The sequence below is a fragment of the Lampris incognitus genome, chromosome 8, assembly GCF_029633865.1.
Source record: "Lampris incognitus isolate fLamInc1 chromosome 8, fLamInc1.hap2, whole genome shotgun sequence".
NCBI classification, from domain to species: domain Eukaryota; kingdom Metazoa; phylum Chordata; class Actinopteri; order Lampriformes; family Lampridae; genus Lampris; species Lampris incognitus.
This window is the reverse complement of record NC_079218.1, coordinates 31910926-31938749: the sequence shown is the minus strand read 5'-3', so window position 1 is coordinate 31938749 and position 27824 is coordinate 31910926. Positions and strand designations below refer to the sequence as shown.

Sequence of the window (27824 nt, the reverse complement as noted above, 5' to 3'; positions counted from 1 at the left end):
GAGAGAGAGAGAGAGAGAGAGAGAGAGAGAGAGAGAGAGAGAGAGAGAGAGAGATCCCCTGCTCTGTAACCAGCGCCTGACTCTGTTCTCTGCCCGGGGAGGAGGACTATGATCGGTGAGTTTGCTCTGCCACACTATAGTTTTCTTCACTTTGGATACTAACGAACACACACCAATATCGGTGTCACCGACTAAGACATGGCAGCCCTTTACGTCTGTAGCCTGTAATATCTTTGTTTCATTTACAACCCGCAACTAACCCGTCTTATTCAGTGGCTTCCCATAAACTATTCCGTTTTCATTCCCCGTGTCTATTCGTGAAGGTGGGCGCTTGTGTTCGCGACGTTGTTCGCAGGATTTCCGTTATTCCGCTATTATCTTCCGATTTGATAGCGACCCTCTGTGCAACGCTACGGTGTCTGGTCGGACAGATGTCGGCGGTGAGTCCGATGAGGGAACTTGATGGAAGGCGACCACTCCCTGATAATGTTGACATGTATCCTGTCTTCACACTCAAAGGTGGTGCGATTTGGCTTGTTTGTGTGTCTGTGAGGGACATGTAGGCACCCAGCACATGCACTCTCTCTCTCTCTCTCTCTCTCTCTCTCTCTCTCTCTCTCTCTCTCTCTCTCTCTCTCTCTCTCTCTCTCTCTCTCTCTCTCTCTCTCTCTCTCTCACACACACACACACACACACACACACACGCACACACGCGCGCACACACACACGCACACACACGCACGAGCAAAATGCAAAATAGTGTTTTAAGAGAATAAGGCGCTGCTGCGTGCATGTGTGTGTTGTTTTTGTGGTTATCAGAAAGCTTCTCGAAAGTAAAAGGATAAATGATCACAGACTCCGGTTCGCTCTCCCTCTGAAACTGTACTGCTGCTGTTGACCCATAGGCCGTGTGACACCGCTCAACGTTGAGCAAGACAACTGCCCGCTTGCGGAGAAAAAGTACTGAGAATGCCAGGGGCGTTATTTTCGTGTCACCTGAAACCCGCGGCAGGGTGGAGCACAGCGAATAAGGGGAAACTCATTTCTGGTGTTTTTTAACAGCTGGGGTCCGACACATATTGAACACACGCTGGTCAAACTCCGCTTGCTTGCCGTCTGTCTTTTAAGCTTTTATCGCTGAATGGGTGGGGTTGAAGGCATTCGGACAGTTTCAGAGAGTGTCTTGCAAGCGGTCAGTTGCACCGAGGTAGGCAACACTGAATTTCAATTTCTTTCCTGTGATTGTCTGGACTGTCTGGAGACTTATTGTATTATATTTTGCAACCCCTCACCCCCACCCCACCTGGCACCTTTGCAGCTGAAAAGAAACCAGGCAAAGTTTCAGTATTACCGTATTTATCCGCGCCAAACTCTTTAGAAAACGTGTTCAGACCACACCTTATGTTTTCACTTACCAAACAAGAACAGATGAATTAAAACAAAACAAAACAAATGTCTTACTCTGTCTGTGTCATTGTCTATCTATCTATCTATCTATCTATCTATCTATCTATCTATCTATCTATCTATCTATCTATCTATCTATCTATCTATCTATCTATCTATCGATGTCTGTTTAAACATGTAAGTACAGAGGTCACAGGTCAGGTTATAGGAGAATATGTGTATCAAATGGTGATCTGGCCTGCTGTCTGTGGGAAATTAGCTCACATATTTTTCAGCTAGTTTTCATCCTAAAAATAAGGTTTCAGGAAATGATGTACGCAACAGGCTGGTTTTGAGTAATTATGACACTTAGTGTGTGACACACGCCAGCCAACTGGAGCTCCTGTCCACTTACCAGTCACACCGTGTGATGGTTTGGTATGTTTAGACAAGGAAAGATGGTGAAGTCTGTTTCTACCTGGCACGTAGTCCAAGGTGGAAAAAAAAAACCCCATCAGTTTTAACAATAGAATAAAATCAGAATTATATGTGCAAGTGCAATGCTTTTCAACTGCATAGCCTTTCATTAGGGCCACAAGTCAGCATGCATAGCAGACAGTATTTACTCATGGTGGCCGCCTCATTTCAAAAGTTTATCACTGAACAGAATCAATGAAGAATTAAATTTTTAAACCCCCCACTCCACCCCCACCCAGATGTGATCACTTGTGATATTTGAGACGGCAAAGCCAAACTCTACAGCATCTCTGATGATAAAACCATTTTACGAAACACCACTCTCCAATCAAACTTGGCGAAATTTGGTTTAAAAGTGAAACTTTTGTAGATGGCATCAATTGCCAATACTTGAACAAAAACAATTAAAAGTATGCTAGCACAATGTGGACGTGTGTTGTGTAGCTTCGATGGTTGAAGTTGTTTGGGCAATACACGATTATAGAATAGTTAATTAAACAGTTTGGGCTAAAAGTGGATTACATTTAACCGGATAAATTCTGAGCTAGATGAGTGCTAACATATTGAAGTCAGGTCTTAGTGCTCGGTGGGACAACTTGGATGTCATGGGCTATATGAGTTTGTTCTGTATGCTGATTATTCATTAACCTGATCACTTAAACAAGTTAGTTAAAGCACCAAAGCATTCTTTCTAATCTCCGAGTCTTTTTCCCCCCAACTTTAAACCGACTGTAGTGTTTAATAGGGTTTTTTATATTTCAAACTGGTGGCTTGGAGGTAATTGTCATTTGATGAATATGACTTTAAAACTATGCATTCTTCACTTACCATAGCATGCCTTGTGTTGTCCATTTGTGCCGGATGTAAAATCCTGCTGTTCGTTGTGCCACGTGTGTGCATGCACTGTGTTGGTGTTATCTGTGCTCAGATGTACTGACACCTTGAATGGTACACACTGTATGCACATATAGTAAATAACAGCGATACTTATTCCTGTAACGTTGCTGAGCAGGGTGGTCAGAGGGATTCCGATTCTCTGACTCTTGATTCCAAACCAGGTCAACGCTCTTCTTCTTTTGTCCCTGGTCTTGATTTCATTTAGGTTTTAGCACTAGAACCAAGCCTGTCTGGATCAGAGTAGCGATTGTGATGTCTAATTTGTCTAATTGTAATACTGATCCAGTGTTTGTCTTTGTGTGTCTGTGCATGGGTGCATGCGTGTGTGTATGTGTGTGTGTGGGGGTGTTGTTTGTTATGAAGTGGTTGCACCATGCTTATTTAAAAGTACCGTGCTTATTTATATTTGGAGATCTAGCAAAGGTAGAAGTTATGAGTTTTACCAAAGTGTCAACATACTGTTTGAGTCTTTAAGGGAGCCGGGTTATCTGGGTGAGTCAACTGTACAGCTGTCTCTGAGGACAAACCCTTCCTGTTTCACTTTCTCTGTGGAGTCGAGCCTCATCTGGAGGCCTGGACTCAGGGGAAAAGTGGGGTGGGGGCATTTCTGTTTGTTTGGCACAGAAATTCCTCAGCCAAGAAGTACAATCAATTAAGAACCAAAATTAGAGAAGAAATATATTAAGCACATTTTTACTGGCCCTCACTCACAGCTAAATTATTTGAATAACAAACTTTCGATATGTACAGATTGCATAATATTTTACATGGCAAAGTGATGGTTTAACTAGCTGTAATTTTTACTGTGGTTGAAATATTCTGCTCCACACTGATGTAGGTGAGGACTCACATTGTTTTCATACAGTATACTTTATTTCTATGAACGATTCTACATTCTTTCAATTTGGTATTGAGACTTAAAATATCTTTTTTTTTTAAAGAAGCAACAATATTTTTTTCAGTTGAAACAATGTTTTTCAAGACTTGTATTGAATAACATCACTTTTATACATATAACCTGTCACTTTTTTGATACAAGTTGAGTGATCTGTGTCATTTCACATTTCCCTTGTCCAAGCAAGGTGCTGTGGCTCTGCTGTGTAAATTCATTGGGTTTCTTGGGAATCACTCTTGGTGTGGCCCCTTCCCTGGGACCAATTTGCCTTGGGAGACCCTACCAGGAGCTATTGCCCCAGACAACACAGCTCCCAGGATCACCGGGACACCCAAACCCCTCCACCACATTAAGGTGGCGATTCTTGGAGGGGAGGAGGCTCTGACCGATTATCGAACCTCGGATTCAGGAGGAACAATGCAGATTCCATCCTGGCCATGGAACAACGGACCAACTCTTTACCCTTGCGGAAGTGCTCAGGGAGGCATGGGATTTTAACCAGCCAGTCTACATTTGTTTTTGGACTTGGAGAAGGCTTATGACCGTGTACCCCGGGGGCACTCTGTGGGGGGTACTGTGGGAGTATGGGGTACCGGGGCAGTTGCTACAAGCCATCCGGTCCAAGTTTTCGGTGGGTGTCAGACTCCGCCAAGGTTGTCCCTTGTCTCCGATTCTATGTGTGATATTCATGGATAGGATCTCAAGGCAAAGCCAAGGTGAGGAGTGTGTCCATTTTGGGAACCTCAGAATTGCATCTCTGCTCTTCACAGATGATGTGGTTTTGTTGGCTTCATCAGAACGCGACCTCCAGTGCACACTGGGGTGATTTGCAGCTGAGTGTGAAATGGCCGGGATGAAAGTCAGCACCTCCAAGTCTGAGGCCATGGTGCTCTACCGAAAGTGGTGGATTGCTTCCTCCGGGTTGGGGATGAGTTGTTGCCTCAAGTGAAGGAGTTCAAATATCTCGGGGTCTTGTTAATGAGTGAGGGTAGGATGGAGTGGGAGATTGACAGGCGGATTGGTGCAACATCAGCAGTAATGCGGACGTTGTATGGGACTGTTGTGGGTTGTGGTGAAGAGGGAGCTTATTCAGGAGGCAAAACTCTCAATTTACCAGTCAATCTTAGTTCCAACCCTCACCTATGGTGATGAGCTTTGGGTAGTGACCGAAAGGGTTATCTCAGATACAAGCGTCTGAAATGAGTTTTCCCCCATAGGGTGTCTGAGCTCAGCTTTAGAGGTAGGGTGAGGAGCTCAGAGGTCCGGAGGGAGCTTGGAGTAGAGCTGCTGCTCCTTCGTGTCGAAAGGAGCAAGTTGAGGTGGTCCAGACATCTGATTAGGATACCTCCTGGACGCCTTCCTTTGGGAGGAGACCCCGGGGTAGACCCAGAACCGGCTGGAGAGACTACATGTCCAGTCTGGCCTGGGAACACCTTGGGATCTCCCAGGGGGAGCTGGAGGGCGTTCCTGGGGAGAGGGACATCTGGAGTGCCCTACTTAGCTTGTTGCCACCGCGACCCGACCCTGGAGAAGCGGCTGATGATGAGATGAGATGAGATGAATCTTTTTGAGCAACTCTTTAGTGTCCGGCATGTACCGGGTCAGCCTGTCAAATGTACAGAGTGCTCATGAATCCCACTCATACTGACCACGCCCACGTGCTGTTATCGTATACACTCACCAGCCACTTTATTAGGCACACCTGTCCAACTGCTCGTTAACGCAAATTTCTAACCAGCCAATCACATGGCAGCAACTCAATGCATTTAGGCATGTAGACATGGTCAAGACGATCTGCTGCAGTTCAAACCGAGCATCAGAATGGGGAAGAAAGGTGATTTAAGTGACTTTGAACGTGGCAGGGTTGTTGGTGCCAGACGGGCTGGTCTGAGTATTTCAGAAACTGCTGATCTACTGGGATTTTCACGCACAACCATCTCTAGGGTTTACAGAGAATGGTCCGAAAAAGAGAAAATATCCAGTGAGCGGCAGTTCTGTGGGCGAAAATGCCTTGTTGATGCCAGAGGTCAGAGGAGAATGGCCAGACTGGTTCGAGCTGACAGAAAGGCAACAGTAACTCAAATAACCAGTCATTACAACCGAGGTATGCAGAAGAGCATCTCTGAACGCACAACACGTCGAACCTTGAGGCAGATGGGCTACAGCAGCAGAAGACCACACCGGGTGCCACTCCTGTCAGCTAAGAACAGGAAACTGAGGCTACAATTCGCACAGGCTCACCAAAATTGGACAATAGAAGATTGGAAAAACGTTGCCTGGTCTGATGAGTCTCGATTTCTGCTGCGACATTCGGATGGTAGGGTCAGAATTTGGCGTCAACAACATGAAAGCATGGATCCATCCTGCCTTGTATCAATGGTTCAGGCTAGTGGTGGTGGTGTAATGGTGTGGGGGATATTTTCTTGGCACACTTTGGGCCCCTTAGTACCAATTGAGCATCGTGTCAACGCCACAGCCTACCTGAGTATTGTTGCTGACCATGTCCCTCCCTTTATGACCACAGTGTTCCCGTCTTCTGATGGCTACTTCCAGCAGGATAACGTGCCATGTCATAAAGCTCGAATCATCTCAGACTGGTTTCTTGAACATGACAATGAGTTCACTGTACTCAAATGGCCTCCACAGTCACCAGATCTCAATCCAATAGAGCACCTTTGGGATGTGGTGGACCGGGAGATTCGCATCATGGATGTGCAGCCGACAAATCTGCAGCAACTGCGTGATGCTATCATGTCAATATGGACCAAACTCTCTGAGGAATGTTTCCAGTACCTTGTTGAATCTATGCCACGAAGGATTAAGGCAGTTCTGAAGGCAAAAGGGGGTCCAACCCGGTACTAGCAAGGTGTTCCTAATAAAGTGGCCAGTGAGTGTAGTACTTGTAACGGGGGCAGTCCTATGCTGTTCTATGCTGGTCAGCCTGCTGCACGCCCGTCACTCTCATCATTAACTCTGCGTTGTGTTCTAGTTGTGTGGGGCCCCAGGTGTTGTGGGGGGGCCCTCAGTCTCTCATCATCATCATCATCATCATGATCAAGGAAGGAGCGGGGACACACAGGAGTCTATTTGGCCCACCTTGCCATTTATTTTGGTTTCAAACCCTTCGACAACCGTCCAGTCCTCCAGCGGGAGCGGTGTTTCTTACGGACGTGGGGGTCGAAGTTCAACCACAGCCCAGACTCCGCTCGTGTGCGTTAGAAGTAGAAACCGTCCACGGGACTCCGATGTAAGAAAGGATAAACAAGTATTTTATCCCACAGCTTGCAGTATCTTCTTACAGGGATACTCAAGGTTACGTTCTCCTCAACCAGCAAAACTGTCCCACGGTAAGAAACACGTGTGGCTCGGCTCGATTGCTGCTTGAGACTCCTCCCACAAAACAAAAATGGCCTCTCCCGCGTTCCGTCTTCCGTGTACCCATAAGACCTCTCTCTTAAAGCGACAGTACACGTATATGACGGTCGTTGTAAAAAACATAAAAGTAAATAATGACATAAAATAAAATGTAGTAAACACAAATAACAGCACACAGACAGGATTTGGTGATATTTCATACTCAAACAAAATAAAATAAAAACATTAATTTTAACCTGGTTACATACTGCTCACGCTGCCTGCTATGGTGGTGCAGTCGCATAAAATATAGGAATCTCACTGTCAGGTGAAAAGAAGCCGCTGGCGAATCCACATGTAACCGGAGGAAGCATGCGGTATTCTGCAGCCTTCCCTGGATCGGCAGAGGGGGTGGAGCAGAGATCGGGATGGCTTGGAAGAGTAGGGTAACTGGCCGGATACAGTTGGGGAGGAGAAAAAGGGGGAAAAGAAAAAATAAATAAAACGACAAAATAAAATAAAATATAGGAAGCGAGACAACCAATGAATGAGCGGGAATAATTGTCTCGAGTCGAGACAGCCTGGCAGCAACTCACTGAACGAGATCGAATGAACCATTCTCACGAACTGGGGCATAGTGAACAAAGTGATTGAATCGGATTCGAGTCGAGACAGACGGCAGATTAAACAGAACGAGATTTAATGAACTGCTCTCTTGAACTAGGACGTCTGCTACTTACCCCTCAAAAAGAATGACAGATCGTTGGCCAAATGGGATCCTGAATCAACACATTAAAATTAACATTTTATCTTTATTGAAGTAAACTTATACATGATGACTGCTAATACATTGAAGGAAAGTTTTGTGGGGCGGGCAGCACTAGCTGTCGGAATAAGAACCAGAAACACTTTATTTGCCGTTTCCCCCAGCCCACAGCAGTGCAACACAAAGACAAAAACACATATCCAAAAACTGCAAGAACACATACACTCACCGGCCACTTTATTAGGCACACCTGTCCAACTGCTCGTTAACGCAAATTTCTAATCAGCCAATCACATGGCAGCAACTCAATGCATTTAGGCATGTAGACATGGTCAAGACGATCTGCTGCAGTTCAAACCGAGCATCAGAATGGGGAAGAAAGGTGATTTAAGTGACTTTGAACGTGGCATGGTTGTTGGTGCCAGACGGGCTGGTCTGAGTATTTCAGAAACTGCTGATCTACTGGGATTTTCACACACAACCATCTCTAGGGTTTACAGAGAATGGTCCGAAAAAGAGAAAATATCCAGTGAGCGGCAGTTCTGTGGGCGAAAATGCCTTGTTGATGCCAGAGGTCAGAGGAGAATGGCCAGACTGGTTCGAGCTGATAGAAAGGCAACAGTAACTCAAATAACCACTCATTACAACCGAGGTATGCAGAAGAGCATCTCTGAACGCACAACACGTCGAACCTTGAGGCAGATGGGCTACAGCAGCAGAAGACCACACCGGGTGCCACTCCTGTCAGCTAAGAACAGAAAACTGAGGCTACAATTCGCATAGGCTCGCCAAAATTGGACAATAGAAGATTGGAAAAACGTTGCCTGGTCTGATGAGTCTCGATTTCTGCTGCGACATTCGGATGGTAGGGTCAGAATTTGGCGTCAACAACATGAAAGCATGGATCCATCCTGCCTTGTATCAACGGTTCAGGCTGGTGGTGGTTGTGTAATGGTGTGGGGGATATTTTCTTGGCACACTTTGGGCCCCTTAGTACCAATTGAGCATCGTGTCAACGCCACAGCCTACCTGAGTATTGTTGCTGACCATGTCCATCCCTTTATGACCACAGTGTTCCCATCTTTTGATGGCTACTTCCAGCAGGATAACGCGCCATGTCATAAAGCTCGAATCATCTCAGACTGGTTTCTTGAACATGACAATGAGTTCACTGTACTCAAATGGCCTCCACAGTCACCAGTTCTCAATCCAATAGAGCACCTTTGGGATGTGGTGGACCGGGAGATTCGCATCATGGATGTGCAGCCGACAAATCTGCAGCAACTGCGTGATGCTATCATGTCAATATGGACCAAACTCTCTGAGGAATGTTTCCAGTACCTTGTTGAATCTATGCCACGAAGGATTAAGGCAGTTCTGAAGGCAAAAGGGGGTCCAACCCGGTACTAGCAAGGTGTACCTAATAAAGTGGCCAGTGAGTGTATATCCAAACTAATGTAAACTACTAATAAGACACGTTAGCCCCTAGCTAACGGGTCTAACCCTTTAGCCGAGCGGTTAGTGATGTCGCCTTGTGGTTCAGTATACCCCGTATTGAATCCCGCACCGGGCAAAAAAAATAAACGGTTACATTGGTGGCAGCGGTGGGATCCGGAAGTGCGCAGATCCCCAGAAGTCTCTTCGGAGCGCGGGAATAACAAAGCGCGAGGGCGCGCTTCCGGGGAGGGTGACGACTGTAAACTACTAATAAGGCACGTTAGCCCCTAGGTAACGGGTCTGACCCTTTAGCCGAGCGGCTAGTGATGTCGCCTTGTGGTTCAGTACACCTCGTATCGAATCCCGCACCGGGCAAAAAAATAACCGGTTACACTAACACATATATCTAAACTAAAAAAAACAAAACAAACAAAAAACACTGTCTAGGAGAACGAACGCCAGCCAGGATGACTGTCGGAACTGCCGGTCTGTATGGGCTAGCTGTTAGTTTAGCCTGCCCCGCTTCCGTGTCCTGTCAGACCAGCCTCGGTGTTTCTTCTTCGTGCGCATCTCCGGTCAGGGTCGTGGTCCTTGGGCCCACAGGATGCAGCAGACCAAGTTCCTTCAGCCGATCCAACGCTAGCTCTCCCAGCCAGACACCTTCGACACACCTCTCCGCACTCCACACGACGACACTAAAAACACAGTTAAGGTTAGCTTAGCCTGCCCCGCTTCTGCGTCCTGTCAGACCGCCCTCGGTGTTATCGCTTCGGATACAGCTCCAGGCAGGGCTGTGGTCCCTAGGCCCACAGGTTGTAGCAGACCAAGCTCTCCCAGCCATCAAACGAAGACAAACTGAGAATAGGAACTTTATTTACAATAATATATAATACAGAATCAATAAAAACAATCAATAATCAATAAAAACAAACAAAAAACAATGAATAAAAATACACCACAGTCAAAAATGATTAAAAGTATAGATACCCCCAATATTTTAAAAACATTCATACTGCATTGCTTCCGGTATCAGATTGAACGATATGTCCAAAGGGGGCTTTGTTGATGGCGGTCTTCTCCCACATTCACCTCTCACTGAAATCAATGTGCTGCGAAGTACGAGGAAGAAACGAAGAACGAAGACAAACTTAGATGCAGACGTGAACAAAGAGACTGCATGTACAGGATGAGGCCGCTGCAAACGCGAATTTGTGCCGCCATCTGCCATGTCGAACGTGTATGCGCTAGTGTCACAGATAAACTGATGCCATATTTTGCAAAAACTATCAAGACTCGAAAGGTTCGATACGTTTTCATGTATCAACTCGATGCCTTGATACAACCACTGACGCGAGTAATGACGTAGGACGTCGAACAAGTGACCTCAAAAGTAGATAACGTCCATGGCATCCGGATAGCGTAGCGGTCTATTCCGTTGCCTACCAATATGGGATTGCCAGGTCGAATCCCCGTGTTACCTCCGGCTTTGTCGGGCGTCCATACAGACACAATTGGCCGTGTCTGCGGGTGGGAAGTTGGATGTGGGTATGTGTCCTGGTCGCTGCACTAGCGCCTCCTCTGGTCGGTCGGAGCGCCCCCCGGATCGGCAGAAACGGGGTGAAGCAGCGACCAGGACGGCTCAAAAAGCGCGGGGTAATTGGCCCGATAAAATTCGGGAGAAAATGAGGGGGGAAAAACAAAAAAAAGTAGCTAGCGCCCTCTGCCTTTTAAAGAGTATCGCGATTCATTTTTCATTTCACCGATCTGAATCGTCACCTATTTGTATCGGTAATTTACTGTCTCACAAAGTATGTTATATTTGTAGTGTTTAGTGTATGGTACTTTGTGGTGATACACAATTGAGGGTAGATTCACCAGGGGCTGCTTCTCCTTTAAGGCAGACATTCAGAGTGCTGACGTAGGCACTGCTTAGAGTTTCCGGGGTGGAGCCATGTTTTGCAGCAGCCTAGCGGTTAGCTGGTTGCCACAAGAGATTGTGCTGTATCGGTGTCGTTTTGTGTGGCGAGTAAACGGAATTGACTCGACTCGATCTCTCCGTCTCCTCATTCCTGCGCTCCCACAACTTCTGCCATTGTCCGGAACACTTTTAAGTGGCGCAGTACAGGAAAATTAGTACTTTATGAATTTACAATTTGAGTTCTTGTTGTATAGGGTCTTTTGTCATCAGAGTTCACATGATATAATATAAATAGACACAACAGATGTACATATACAGGCACAGTTGTGATTGAACGACAGTTGAAAGGTTTCTAAATCTGTCTCTCCCTCCCCTTTTTCTAATTGTATTCCTGTATTCAGTTTAATTTCCTTTCTCGCTTCCTTTTCTCACTCGCTCTGTATTCTCTAGGGTATGCTAGTAACCATCCTTATCTGTCACCTTGCTGTTGGTTGTCACCTTATGAAACCGTCACGGGCAGCAATGTGTACACTTCGTTTGCAAGTTTGTCAAATGTATACTCGAGATACAAATGTACTGTAACGTGCATGGATAAGTAGACACGCTAGCCCTTGGCTAAGGGGTCGGACCCTTTAGTCGACTGGTTAACGTTGTCGCTCGTGGTGCGAGAGACACGGGTTCGTGTACCGGCTGTGGTGGTTCCCGTACTGCCCCCCGAATTCGCTGCAGTATACTTGAGAATATTTCAAGTCAAGTTATCTCACAGTATTGGCAGGCAGCTTTGGTGCCTTGAAGACTTTTCTTTTATTTTCTGAATGATAACCACACACACACACACACACACACACACACACACACACACACACACACACACACACACACACACACACACACACACACACAAGTCTTGAGAAGGGTAGCTGGATTTAAGGCAGTTTCTTATGAAAGCCTATGAAACAAATGGCCTGTCTTCATATAGTCATAGTAGGCTTTTTTTTTTCTTTTGCTGAGACAATGGCTGAGCTGGACATTTTTGGCAGGGTGCTGGTCACTTTGTGGAGAACTGAGAAGCTTTGAAGGGAATTTTGTTTTTAAACCTGTTCAAAATTGCTTTAATGCAAATCTAGTTCCTTTTACCGCCACAAAGAAGTGTCCTTAATTACTTCCTTCATCTACTGCTGGTGCTTGGGGGCACATGGTGTCCGTTAAAGGGTGTTTTGAAAGGGCTGTAGAATAGTTTGCTAAATATTGCAATCTGGATTGTTAATCATGATTACCGGTCTTGATAATTTAAGGAATAACATTATCTCAGTACAGTGTTAACCTCTGATAACTCCTTGACTATTTTCAAATATGGAGGTTCTGAGTCAAATTAAATATTTCAGTATCTTCAAAGAGTCAATATGCTATGATTATAAAAGATGGAAAACACAATAACTACATGATCAAGCGTGACTGATTGTACAGCTCCAATTCATGTATTTGTCTGTACTGTGGTCTAAGTGACTACAGCATTTGGGCAAGTTGCACATACTGAGATCCTGTTTGGCTGCTGAAACACTATGCTTTCAAACACTCCATGGACGGGTGACAAAATGCAACACTGACTAAGCATCAGGGTCACTTCCACTTCAGCACGGCCAATTCAGGAAGTGTAGTTGAAAACTGTCAAAACTTGTGACATGTAAGTCAATGGAGTCTCTACACAGTGCAGTTCAAGAGGCAGTTTTGGACATTTAACACATGAAAAAAAAATCCGCAGGAAAAGTTTCTTATTGATGTTTTTCTTTTTTCAGCACCACCCTATTTCACAGTGGTACTATGACATACATTCACTTGTCGGAGCTGCACAGTACGTATATGATCCCCTTATGTTGGCCACTGGGAGCTGCCCAGTACAACCACAGTCTTCCTCTGTCAGTGACAAGGACACTAATTTAAAACTACTGCATTGTTAGAGGTTGCCAGCAGTTAGGAGGTCAAGGGTCAGAGCCAGAACACCCTGAACCAACTGTAAAATGACAATGAAGGGGAGAAGTGGGACGAGCAAAGAATAATAAACTGATTTTCCATGTGTTTAATAGTTTGTGCACACATTAACGCATGTTAAACCTGTTGTAGTCTGTCACGTGTGATCAGTGACCCCAGTTCCCCCGCTGCTCTCCTCCTAGAGTGAGCTAAGTGTCCCCCACCCCAGAGAGAGTGAATGAGAGAGAAAGAGGGAGCACAAGCGAGAGGGAGAGTGGAGGGTGGGGCAGATGTCCCTGGAGTATGGGCCGAGCCGCTTTCACTATCCAGACATCTGGAGAGAGAGAGAAGGTGGTGGGGCTGACGAGTGAAAAAGACACAGAAAGAAAGGGAGGGATCGATGGGGAGAAAGGGAGAATGGAAAGAGGTAGGGGTCTACAGAGGAAGAAAAGGGAGGTGAAGAAAGAACGTTGAAAAGACTTGAGAAAGAGAGGGTGGCTAAAGAGAGAAGGGAACCTTGAGACTTAGAGACAGAGAGAGAGAGAGAGTGCGAGCGAGAGAGAGAGAGCAAGACAAAGTGTGAAGACACAATTAGTTGTTCTCAAATGTTTCCTGTCACATACACTTTAATAATGTTTCAACAGATTTGATCCGTTTCACGTGTCAGCCCACCAACACACATACCATGTGTGTGCAAACCTACACGAGTGATAAAATCAATTTTTATTTTGAATAAAAAAGGACAGGTCCTGTCAACTGTCCCGTTCTGTATGGCACATGGCAGATAGCTATGGTTATAGTTAGTAGTCAGTCTAAATCTGACTGATAGCTTATCTACTGGACTGAATAACAGGGCTTCAGTTGCAGGGGATCCTCTGGAATTACTGAATGAGGAATACAAAGACAGACAGAGAGAGGGTGAGACAGATAGGGTGAGACAGAGGGAACTGAAGGGAGAAAGCAGAAAACAGACGAGATAGGGAGAGAGAGGGAGGATAAAACGAGAGGGGGAGTGCTGTGCTGGTTTGTCTGAGGGGGCTTGCAGAGCAAGACAAAGCAAGGTTATCTCATGTGATGTAAATCTATTTCTAATCCTATTTACTGTATGAGAGGATGTGTGTGTGTGTGTGTGTGTGTGTGTGTGTGTGTTTGTTTGTGTGTGAATATGTGTGTGTGAGGATGTGTACTCAGAATTGCATGTGTGAATTTCGAATATCGAGTTGTTTGCTTAACTGTCTGTATATGCGTAAGTGCATAAACGCCTGTATGATTGTGTTTCTCTTTTTCAAGGTGTTGCTATCTGTATTATAGTTTAATATTGCTGAACAAACTTGCTCTGTAATGTCCCTTTGTGTGTGTCTGTGTGTTTGAGTGTCCATGCATGTGTCTCTACCTGTCTTTTGTGTGCCTTGTTTTGTGTGTGTGTGTGTTTGAGTGTCTATGCATGTGTGCCTGCCTGTCTTTTGTGTGCCTCATTGTGTGTGTGTGTGTGTGTGTGTGTGTGTGTGTGTGTGTGTGTGTGTGTGTGTGTAAATCTACTGTCTGTAACCCGGAATCCCATTGGTCGATTTCTGCTGGAGCCAAGCAAGATAACATCTCTGTTATGTTTGGATACTGTTTCCTTATATACCAGAAATTTACATAAACAAAAATACTGAGGGATGCAAACTCTCTCTCTCTCTCTCTCTCTCTCTCTCTCTCTCTCTCTCTCTCTCTCTCTCTCTCTCTCTCTCTCTCTCTCTCTCTCTCCCCCCCTACCATCACTAATGTTTTCCCCATCCCATTGCCTCTGACTGTATTTCAGAGCTTGGTAAAATTCTTTGAATAGTTTGACAGTCACTTATTCCAGAGATTTTCCTGCCCAAACTCTGCCCATCACCACAATCTCTCTTTCTCTCTCTCTCACACACACACACGCGCGCGCAAACACACACACACACACACACACACACACACACACACACACACACACACACACACACACGCGCGCAAACACACACACACACACACACACACACACACACACACACACACACACACACACACACACACACACACACACACACACACAAACACACACACACACACTCACATACATACATCCATTTGACCCTTATCCTAACCAGGGACAGACAGACAGATAGATAATCTATCTGTCTATCTGTCTATCTATCTATCTATCTATCTATCTATCTATCTGATAGATAGATAGATAGATAGATAGATAGATAGATAGATAGATAGATAGATAGATAGATAGATAGATAGATAGATAGATAGATAGATAGATAGATAGACAGATAGATAGATAGATAGATAGTGCATGTGCACACATACACACTCTCGTCTCTCTCTCTCTCTCTCTCTCTCTCTCTCTCTCTCTCTCTCTCTCTCTCTCTCTCTCTCTCTCATCCTATGTGTCTATAAAGGTCTGCATATCAAAACCAGAATCGATGTGAGACGCTGTTACTTGTATACAAAGCTGAGAATGGCCTTGCACCTCAGTATGTGAAAGACCTGCTAATTAGATACAAACCAGCAAGACCCCTCAAGTCCACAGGCAGCGAGTGGTCTTTTAAGCATCCCTCAGACTAACTCTTAAGCAGGGGGAGCTGCCTTTGGTATTTATACCCCAAGTGTCCTACCTGAGGACCTGAGAGAGGCCATCACACTGAACACCTTTAAAAGCAAGTTAAAAACCTTACTTTTCACAACAGCCTATGGCTAAGTTCTTGATGTTTGTGTGTGTATGTGTGTGTGCTTTGAACATTTTGACATTTGTATATTCTGCTCCGATTGCTGTGTACATAATGTGCACATTTATTTTTTACATTTGCAGTTTTAAGAGTGCTTCGATTGTGTTGTCATTTTATGTAAAGCACATTGTGTTGCCCATGTATGAAATGTGCTATATAAATAAAGTTTGTTGTTGTTGTCTATTTTTTACCCCAAATTTGGTGTTACAGCAAGTGCTTTGCTCTGCATTTTGTTGCTCAAAAATGTCTCAATAAATGATGTGGGGTTGATCGATTTTCCTCGGTGAATAATCAGTTGACAAGGTTTCAGTCTTGATTCTCAGGTTATGTACAGTTCGGTGTGATTTTACGATAGGTAGATGGACTGAGATTTCAACCGGTGGTAACACGAGCTTCACGAGAGTGGACGAGTTCAAAACTAAAGAGAGCTAAGCAAGTCTGGGATCAAGGACAGTGGACTGGCTGGGAAACCACTAACGGAATTGAAAAACACAAGCCTGTCAGTGAGAAAACTGATGACTTTATGATCAGCCGGACTGACTGTACAGCCCCAATTCATCCACCTGTCTGGGTTTTGCCCCCGATTGCCGCTCTTCGTTTATTGTCTGATGACAACGAGGTATCTTGATAAATGTGTGTGTGTGTGTGGTTTAGGTTTCTGAGGGGGGTCAGAGGTGTGAGCTCAGGGCGTTGTCATGCAGACCATCAAATGTGTCGTCGTGGGCGATGGTGCCGTGGGAAAGACATGTCTTCTTATCTCATACACCACCGGAGCTTTTCCAAAGGAATACATCCCCACTGTGTTCGACAACTACAGCAGCCAGGTCAGTCTTCGTGTGTGTGTGTGTGTGTGTGTGTGTGTGTGTGTGTGTGTGTGTGTGTGTGTGTGTGTGTGTGTGTGTGTGTGTGTGTGTGTGCGTGTGTGTGTTATACTGTCTTTCCATTGTCTGCACAAAATATAGAGGTTCATTTTCTTTGGGAAGAACCGGAGTGTTTGGTATTTAAGAGGTATTGTCAAAGGGTTGGCACCTGTGTGTATGTGTATATTTGAATGTGAATGTGAGACCAGGGATCTGTGTGTGTGTGTGTGTGTGTGTGTGTGTGTGTGTGTGTGTGTGTGTGTGTGTGTGTGTGTGTGCGGCTGGGGGGGGCTGTTTTGTGTGTGTATGTGTTTGTGAATATGAGATCTGGGACCTGTTTGTGTGTGGGGTGGGGGGGGCTGTTTTGTGTGTGCATGTGTATGTGAGAATGTGAGACCTGGGACCTGTGTGTGTGTGTGTGTGGGTGGGTGGGTGGGTGGGTGGGTGGGGGGGGCTGTTCTGTGTGTGCATGTGATTTCCATCAGATTAAATTTGTCCCCCAGTTTTTTCTCGAAATCAGTGACTGACACACCGACCAAAACAGCCATCCTAGAAAGATATTCACTTTTACATCCATCCATCCGTTATCTAAGCCACTTATCCCAATTGGGGTTGCAGGATGCTGGAGCCTATCCCAGCAGTCATTTGACAGCAGGCGGGAAGACACCCTGGACAGGCCGCCAGCCCATCACAGGGCCAATTTTACATTATCTCAGAAATCTTATTTTTCTGAGAAGAAAAAAAAAGAAAAAGCTCAATTTCTACTCAGGTAGTGAGACAATTACACTTGTTCTCAGGTGAGTTTAGCTGCAGAGCAAAGCATTTAACTCAACAAGCATCAAGAAAAGACATCTCATTCAAGAAAATTTGAAGCTATCTCCCTGCAGAGGCACGTTTCCCCACTAGATCAAATGACTTGTTGAAATGGAATTTGATTTTGCATGTAGGACTGTTATGTGCGTGTGCGTTACATCATATGATATTATCTTTAATTTTCTGTGCTTATCGTCTTTGTCTCAGATTACAGTAGATGGACGTAACATCAGTCTAAACCTGTGGGACACGGCAGGTCAGGAGGAGTATGACCGCCTTCGGACGCTGTCCTACCCTCAGACCAATGTCTTCATCATCTGCTTCTCCATTTCCAGTCCTGCCTCCTATGAAAACGTCAAGCACAAATGGCATCCTGAGGTCAGAGCAGAACCAAAAATAAAAATGCACAAAAAAACCCAAAAAAAACCAAAACAACTTAAACACTTTTTTTGTTTTGTTTAGGCAAGTATACATGCATTTTTGTGCCAGCAATATTTATTTTTAAATGTCTGATATTAGTCAAGGCATTAGTTGACTATCCTTGAAAAGGTAGCCTTGTTTTTTTTTTTTACTATATATTCAACTTATCTGTGAGTTAAGCGCGGCACGGTGGCCCAGTGGTTAGCGCTGTCACCTCACAGCAAGAAGGTCCTGGGTTTGAACCCCAGGGTTGTTCAACCTTGGGGGTCATCCCAGATCATCCTCTGTGTGGAGTTTGCATGTTCTCCCCGTGTCTGCGGTGGGTTTTCTCCAGGTGCTCCGGTTTCCCCCACCACCAAAAAGACATGCATGTTAGGGTTCCCCTGACCGAGGCATGGCAAGATGAACTGGAGTTGGTCCCTGTGTGCTGCACGGCAGCTGCCGACTGCTCCTAGCTACACAGCTAGGATGTGTTAAATGCAGAGAAGGAATTGCCCCACGGGGATTAATAAAAGTAGTAAAAAAAAAAAGTAAAAGTAAGTGTTGGAAATGCTATATTTTGCCTGATGAAGACCATACTGGGCGAAGTATTAGTTAATAAAATACAGGAGCTTAACTTCACTGAGCAGATAACTTTCTCACCTGCTTTTATCCAGTACCTGGATATACTATATTTTACCATATTCAACTTAGCTGTGAGTTAAAGTGGCACCAGGTAACTTTTTAGGTTTTGTCTTTTATGACACTGTTGCAAAGACAACCGAGAGACGTGTTTTTTTTCTTCATAGCGTAGCAACAGGACATGTATTTATTTCTCAGCCATTACTCAAAAGACTATGGCAGAAGAAGAGGAGCCTCATTCACAGACAAGTAAAATTGCTATACTAATAAATGGGCCATAAAGCAATCCCTGTAATTCTCGAGAGGTTTTGTGTCCGGTGGCAGACAAAATGCATAGCGAAAACAAGACTTCTAGGGAACTGATGACTGCTCAACATGAATTATGTTAAAGCAAAAAAGTAACGTGGTGCCACTTTAAGTGTTGGAAAATGCTCTTTTTACTTTATTTATTTATTTATTTTATGTATACATTTATATATACCAATATAATACATATAATAATAATAATAATAATATGTAATAGATTTATATTATTATTTAGTTTTATTATTAACTAATTTGACCTTACATTTATCTTCTTACTTCACAATTGTTGGTAACAATAAATGTGTTGTTTTGATAAAATCAGTGTTTTGCGATACATAATGTGGAGGTATTTAAAATGCCACAAAATCACATTTGCAACGTAACTTATATTAGTACAACATGTGTTGTGAAAAATGTGTTGTACATAAATTCTGTTGATAGGTAAACCAAATCACAAAAGTAGACATTGGGTTATGTTCTGTGTTGTCCTTTACTCAAAGTGGAGTTCTAAATGAATACCATTTATCTCTGTGTCTTTTTCCTTTTGTCTCATGTAAACGTTTTGCCCCAGGTATTCCACCACTGCCCCGGTGTTCCCATTCTCCTGGTGGGCACCAAAAGCGACCTCCGGAACGACACAGAGACCCAGAGGAAGCTGAAGGAGCAGAACCAGGTGCCCGTCACACACCAGCAGGGCATGGCCCTGGCCCGGCAGATACACGCCAGCCGCTACCTGGAGTGTTCGGCCCTTAACCAGGAGGGAATTAAGGACGTGTTTGCTGAGGGTGTGAGGGCTTTTCTGAACCCCCAGCCCACCGTCACCAAGAGACCCTGTGTGCTGCTGTAGAGCTTGACGGCTTGCTGTTTACGTCCCTCACACTCCCGTCAGGGCCCGGCCTGGCCTAACCCAACAGGGTTTGGGCTGTGTTTTCATTCTCACTTTGTGTGAGACATTGGGTGGGGTAGTCCTAAGGTTTAGAAATACTGTTCAAAAATGTTTTTATTAGAATTTTGTCATTTGGGTATTATAGGGAATTTGGGGTTTTTGAGCTTTGACCGTTTTCTTGCTCACAAAACGCTATATGGACACAGTCTTGGTTGAAGGATGAATAGTACGTTTTCCCTGGTGTGGGTCCAAGTGAAGATTCCCATCAGAGAGATGGATGAGAGGATGAATAGATGGGTGAAATAGAAGGGGAGTATGGAGGCTGGTAAGGGTACATGGAGAGAGATAGAAGATGAGGGACAAGAGGGCAGAAAAGAAGAGAGAATTCAGTTTTAGACTGAACTTGTATTAGTCGAATGTAGCGTATACACGATCAGCCAAAACATTAAAACCACCTGCCTAATATTGGGTAGGGCCCGCTCATGCTGCCAAAACAGCTCTGACCCATCGAGGCATGGACTCCACAAGACCTCTGATGGTGTCCTCTGGTATCTGGTACCAAGACGTTAGCAACAGATCCTTTAAGTCCTTAAGTTCCGAGGTAGGGCCTCCATGGATCGGCCTTGTTTTTCCAGCACATCCCACATATGCTCAATCAGATTGAGATCTGGGGAATTTGGAGGCCAAGGCAACACCTTGAACTCTTTATCGTGTTCCTCAAACCATTCCTGAACAATTTTTGCAGTGTGGCAGGGTGCATTATCCTGCTGAAAAAGACCACTGCCATCGGGGAATACCGTTGCCATGAATGGGTGTACCTGGTCTGCAACAATGTTTAGGTAGGTGGTGCATGTCAAAGTAACATCCACATGCCAGGACCCAAGGTTTCCAAACAGATCATTGCCTAGAGCAGCACACTGCCTCCGCCGGCTTGCATTCTTCCCATGGTGCATCCTGGTGCCATCTATTCCCCAGGTAAACAATGCACATGCACCCAGCCATCCACATGATAAAAAAAGAAAACGTGATTTATCAGACCAGATCACCTTCTTCCACTGCTCCATGGTCCAGTTCTGATGCTCACGTGTCCATTGTAGGCACTTTTGTTGGTAGACAGGGGTCATCATGGGCACTCTGACCAGTCTGCGGCTACGCAGCCCCATACACAGCAAGCTGTGACGCACTGTGTTCTGACACCTGTCTATCATAGCCAGCATTAACTTTTTCAGCAGTATGAGCTACAGTAGCTCTTCTGTGGGTTGTAATGAGATAATCAATGTTATTCACTTCACTTGTCAGTAGTTTTAATGTTTTGGCTGATCAGTGTGTAAGAATTGGAAATCCCAAAGGAGATTTTACAAGCGAGTGAAGGAGACAGAAGAGACAGAAAGAGACTAGTCAGTAAGGTGGTGTAAGTAAGACTAGCCAGTAAGGCTTTTATCCCAACGATATGAAACTCTTGCCTTTAGAGTCAATTACATATCAAGGTTATATTCAGGTTCCTTAGCTGGGCATCATTAATATTTCCAATATCAAGTGTACTTATGAACTTACATGGTGCCTCCCCTATCAAACTATACTGTCCTGTGCTTTAATGAATGTAACCGTTTCCCTCTGCAGCTGTTTTTTTTTAAACAAACAATTTGTGCCATCTCCCACATAAATTCACTAACTTAGAATGGACAGAAGCTTGGCCTTGTCTCTTTAACAAATGACACTTGTCATGCTAGTTCCAGGGTATTAGGTTACAATTAAGCCTAATCCTGACCATAACCCTTAGGGTATACCTAAACCCAACCCTCTTCCATAACCTTGCGTGAAAGACATTATTGACTTTTTGCTTATAAACTGCTACTCTGTTTTAAGAGTTATGAAGTGCCGCTAACCTGTGACAGATGGAACTGGCTGATGGGCGGGATGAGCTAGAGCTTTTGTCTGGTTTAAGATGATGAATTTCTCACACCCTGAAGAGCATTTCATTCTCAGTTCACTTAAAATGGGGATGAGAATTGGCACCATAATGAGCAATGAATGAGCCCCAATAGTAAAATCTGCACTGAAAGGCACCCAAATTAACTAGCCTCTCCTCCCTCCAGTCATGTTGTCACCAGAAGAGAACACTTAAATTAAATTATTTAATCTAATTTGGGGATATGGAATGGCATAAATCAAATAACCCATGTGGACTGCAATCATATTAGCCAAGTTAATCAAGTTCATTCAGTTCTGCCCTTCACAAGTGATAGCCCAGCTGTGCCGACGAGGAAGAAATGTGGGTTTCTCCACTCAAGGGCTTTGTTGGGCTAGCCAGAGTCAATTTAGATTGTTCACTGTTTTTCTGATTTGAGAGACACATAAGTTTATGTCAATACAAGAGCAGAGCAGAACATCCATTGCACTTTTGGTGTAACAGTTACAGTAAACTTAACTGGTGGATCCTTACGTGGTTCATATTTGAATAAGAAAATGGTTGATCTGTTTGGTGCTATTTTTAGGGTGGCCATTTTGTATTCTTCCATTAAGGGTAATAAGTTTTCTTTTTTTATATTTAAACTTTTTCGCCCTGATGCTGTTATCTAAAACAACTCACGTATGAGCAGGAATGGAGTCAGTGCCTTGCTCAATAGCCCTGTGACAGCACCCATGGCTGTTGATGGACACCTTGGCTGTTGGGGGATTCAAATTGGTGACCTCTCAAGTGCAGAACAGTGTCTCCAGTCCTCAGGCCATCTTACCTTTAAATATCTCCATTGGGAGGCTATTTTTGTTCAATGTGAACTCTTTTTAGAGGCTCTTAAGCAGTTTAGAAATGGCATTATCGATTAACCATGTTGTAAAAAAAAAAGAGAGAGAATGTTTAACACTTAGCTGGGGTAAAAACAGTTCAGTTCAGGCGCTATTCCCCTTTTCCCAAGGGTATTATTCTGCATTTGTAATCCCAAATTCAGGACAATTTTTTGCAGGCAAATTGGCCCTAAGCTCCTTTTACTTTGTATCCTAAGCATCCGGTTTACTTCCACTTGAGATGCCAAATGTCACATTTTTGAGAGGAATGGAGGGGTGATCATATGATCATGCTCTGCTAATGACGAGCTGCCATGATATGAAGTACACCGCGGTCAGTTCTGATTGGTCAGAGATCTGCCACTCTGACACTTAGCTTGTGGTTTATCGGTCTGTGAAGGTGAAACATACGACAGGTATTTACCCTGGAAAATATTCTATCTTTTAAGTCATTATTCATTTACTGGATGTCCTGATTAGTTTAGCCAGTTTAATTGGGCCTGTGGAAACTATTTCACCAAATGGTCAAGGAGGACTCCGACGTATCCAAAACTAGGCTGATCAATGAGGTGTTTTGGCTATGCTCTGATTTAAATATGAGCAGTGGTTTATAGTCTTATGTTTTACTTCATGATTTGAAATTTAAGGCACCTCGCCAATGATTTTCACACAGGACAATTTAAAACGAGCACAACAGTCACAAATGTTCAAATTACGTGATCATCGACATAACAAGCCAAAAATCTTAAGACATGTTAGTGTTGAAGTAACAATGACCAGATGACAGATGTAACAAAACTCTTTGTCCCTTGACTTTTTAGCCTCATGGTAATGCGAGGTTGATTGAAAAAAAAAAAGAAAAAAAAAGGCGCCAGACAGAAGAAGTCTTTAGGCTTATGCTTGCTCTAAAATAAGAAAATGCAGTCAGGTAGGCGTGGCCTTGGAAAATGTATATGGTAATTCTGCCCGCAAAGGAGCTTTTCCTCCTGTTCACACTTGAACCAGAGAGCACAAAGCTACAGGCCGTGGGTATATTCACACACAGGAGTTATCTCAGTTTCTCAGTACCACCTGTTGCTACTGGGAACTCACACTATAAAAACCTGCTGATTTGGCTGATACAGTGAAACATCTCCTAAAGATGTATTTTGTTTGATTTTATACACCAGTGACCCGCCAAAAAGATCTGCATCACACCATCAAACCATGCTTGGAACTAAAGCACCCATAAGAGTCTTTTCTGATATGATGTCTGCTGTTATGTGTTGCTGTTATCATGTGTTGTACAGAATTAGAGAACTGTTCCTCTGCAGGGTAATCAACATGGCAGGCAGAGGGAAATTTCTTGCCAAAACAGCCCTCTTTATACATTCTTGTATATATTTTTGTTGAGATAATATCAATGAAATGAAGTACTATGAAAATACAACTATATTTAATTTTTTTTTTCTGGGGACCACAGAAAACCTCTTGAGGACCCAAGGCAGTCCCTATACCCCTCTATGGGATTCACTTATATATAACTTTATGAAGCTCAATTATCCAATGCAGTTTGCTGAAACCTTTGGTTTGAAATTACTTGAACATTTTCTTCTAATGTGTGATCAGAAAACAAGGTGCATCATGAGCAAATTTTCAGAGTCTAATAATTATAGGTGAACATATGCCAAGAATACAGGCACACAATACACTTAAATCATAACATCATCCACTTAAGGTTATAATTTGTCTGCAGACTTTGTGTGCTTTAACGTGGAAAAAGCACAGTCTTAATAGCATTCTTGGTTGATATAAAGAAAACACGGTCACATGACTTGCGTGCTGTATCCATACTGATCAGTTCCAGTAATGGACAAAGCAAAAATTATATATAGGTACAACTCTGAAACAGTTCATTGACTTTCCTAAGATGAACATTTTTTTACAGTTCGAGATGCTCTGTGAATACAGACTTGCAACTTGTTTTCTCAATCTCTTAATCATTGCTGATTCAGTCGGTCTTGTATAACTTAAGTCACTTCCCTTTGTCTATTATATTTTTCAAACTGTTTAGAGAGAGCGTGCAACATATTGCCTATGTAAACCTGAGATACATTCAGGGGGTTAAAATTTTAAAGCATAGAGAGTAGGGCTCAGGTTTACGAAAACATTGCTGACTCTCAACAACGCAGGCCCTATGACGCTTTTTGGCTTTCAGACAGCTTAAGCAGCCAGGCCGTACAGTACATAGAGGCTGTGTGCAGGCAGAGTATTTCTGCGCTACTGTTAAAATTAAAGACCGTGTTTCAGGAAGTCGCCTTCCTGGGGGTCTCTTAGGAGGCAGGGAGCCATTTCCTCTTCCTTCACTTCACTTCCTGTCAGGTGACCATGCCTTTTGAGAGCACACAATGGGTACATCTCAAGTCTCTTAATGACATCCAAGTTTCCCTCACTTGAATCTTTTCCTTGCGTCTAAGTCCCTCCTACTGGGGATACATGGAGAGACGCGAGAGGTGAGAAGAAACGAGGAAATATGTTTTTAGGGAAATTAAAATTTAGGGAAATCATGTGAAGCGACATCTGTTTCTGATGACGGCGTTACAGATTTAACGGCGTGTGAATTGAAATAAACATAATAACACATGCCTAGGTTCCCCATCTTCTTGGATTACATATCAAAGCAGAAAATAATGTTCATTTACACTTGTGCTGCTGTTTCTCCTCCATCTTGTTCAAATGTGCCAGATGTGCGAGGCGGAGTAATAATTACACGTCATGGCGTTCAGCTGAAAGCCTTCCAGGAAGGCTGCTCTCGTCTATCTTTGCTCGTGGCTCCTCAGAGATTCATCCTCGCTCCTCAGAGTAGAAATAAGAGCTCTGCGACGGCCTTGGACCAGAACTACTTCTGGCTCAATCGAGGAACTATCAAATTAGAGACTTGAGATGCACCCAGTAGCATGATCACTGGTGTGCCACATATGGCTGCCGTTGGGTTTCTCATTTAGACCTACATTATGTCGTCACAGAGATGAGACGAGCTTTCTTTCATGTGCGGACAGAGAACGAGGCTCAGAAAGGTGACGTTTTCAGCTAACTGTTGCCTTGGTAACATCTCCTGCGGAAACAAATTTATTGAGAGGAAGTGTCAGCTTGGTTCAATGTAGGTGATGCAATGTTCAGACTGTTCCAATCATCTAAAAATCTGCTATCCATACAAACACACACACACACACACACACACAGTTTCCATTCATTACATGGGTCATTCTTTTTAAATGTTTCGCCTAATGTAGAATATTTATCAGATCTGTAATTTATGTTTTTTATTTCATTATCAAATATTTTTGCCGTTTTTGCTTGTTTTTTTCTTCCAGTGAATGTATAATAAATAAGATATCAATTATTGTCTGACTGAACTGAGAGGCATACTTTCAGACTGCCTACATCCTATATAAACTGAGAATCTTCAAATTTCATCTCTGGGTGTTTTTTTTCTTCTTCTTCTTCTTTCCCCTCCCTGTTTAGTTTAGTTCAGTTCAGTTCATGGCAGTTTTTTATGTCAATGAAGATTAAACAAAACACACAAACGGGAGAGGACATCATCGATACTACAGACAACCGTTAGTAAAAAATGAAATTAATAATGTATTCAGTGTAAGCAGTGGAACAATTGATTCACTTGTGTATTTATGTTGAATTTAAGTACGTCCCATGTACCACGTGGAAGAGTGTGTGCTGGCTGTCAGGAATACAAATGTTTACCTAATAAGTTATTCTGGAGAAGAGCGACAGCGACAGAAAGGTAGACATCAGAAAGAAACATAAAATGTGTAAAACATACTGACTGAAACCAGGAAGGGTGTATAAAAGGACAAAAAGAAAAAAGAGGATGTTGAAAAACTAGACACGCCTCGTACCCTGAAAACACTTGAATAGTATGACTTGAGTTTGATGAAATCTGAATTCCTGGTGAATGAGTGCAGTTGATTAGCAAAGATATGCACATAAGCACACAGTGCTTTAAGCCACCCTGAAGTGTGCACGTGCACACACACACACACGCACACACACACACACACACACACAAACATATTCCTAGATACGTTCAGTTAATACATCTCGACATTCCTCACATCTGTCCAAACTTGTCATCCACCCCAAAGTAGCATTTACCTAAATAGAGGAAGACCCTTAACCTCTAATTCTAAGATGGCTCATATACATTATTATTCAATTCTACTCAGATCCATATACTTAATCCATTAAGAATTAATTGGTAGGCACTGACACAGACCAGCAGCATGGTGGCACAGTGGTTAACACAGTCGCCTCACAGCAAGAAGGTTCTGGTTTCGAGCCACAGGGTAGTCCGACCTTGGGGGTCGTCCCGGATCATCCTGTGTGGAGTTTGTATGTTCTCCCCGTGTCTGTGTGGGTTTCTTCCGGGTGCTCCAGTTTCCTCCCACAGTCCAAAGACATGCAGGTCAGGTGAGTCGACCATACTAAATTGTCCCTAGGTGTGAATGTGTGTGTGTGTCGGCCCTGAGATGACCTGGCGGCCTGTCCAGGGTGTTTCCCCGCCTGCCGCCCAATGACCACTGGGATAGGCTCCAGCGTCGCCGCGACCCTGAGAGCAGGATAAGCGGTTTGGATAATGGATGGATGGATGACACAGACCACATATGAACAACATAAATACACATAATATCACTGACACCTCAGTAAAGTGTCAGAAAGGGGGGGAAAAAGAAGCAAGGGTGTGAGTGTGTGGGCGGGGGCAGGGGCGGGGGGTTAAAGGCTGAAATAGACATTATCAGCAGCAGGCTAGTGTTCTTCAGAACCCCGCTGGCCCTCCATCTTAAAGACAGGCACACTGGGCAGCAGACACATGGGTGAGGCAGGCTCGGGACAAGCCTGCTTCTCCTGGATCGCCACCTTGCCATGGCAGAGAAGCTAGCGTGTACCAATGATCCCAAGAGCTATGCCATCCTGAGCTTGGCTCCTGGTAGGGTCACCCAAGGTAGATAGGTCAAGGGGGAGGTTCCAACAAAGACCTCAACGGTGGAACTGGTGGAAGATGTCTCCAGGTCACAACGGCAGTGAAGGTGGATGAAGGCTGCAACAAAGGGGGGGTCCCCAATCATTTTGGTTCTCCATGCCATTGGGCTCTGGCCACCCCCTGCCAAGAACCGTGTGGTGGCTGCAGGTGCATCAGCCACTCCACGTAAAAAGCACAAAGAGGTCCCCCCATTATGCAGCTCCAGGATTGGTCCCTACACCCACCTGAGGACCCAGAGGGAG

At 44.2% G+C, this 27824-nt stretch overlaps 1 protein-coding gene across 1 annotated transcript; it reads left to right on the top strand.

Moving 5' to 3' along the window:
• The first annotated feature begins 48 nt into the window (after positions 1–48).
• On the top strand, positions 49–25988 carry rhogb (ras homolog family member Gb). Its single transcript, XM_056285529.1, has 4 exons — positions 49–115; positions 16509–16678; positions 17735–17905; positions 19446–25988. Exons 2-4 carry the CDS (start codon positions 16550–16552, stop codon positions 19719–19721), a joined length of 576 nt encoding a protein of 191 aa, XP_056141504.1. The 5' UTR covers positions 49–115; positions 16509–16549; the 3' UTR covers positions 19722–25988.
• Positions 25989–27824: the final 1836 nt, after the last annotated feature.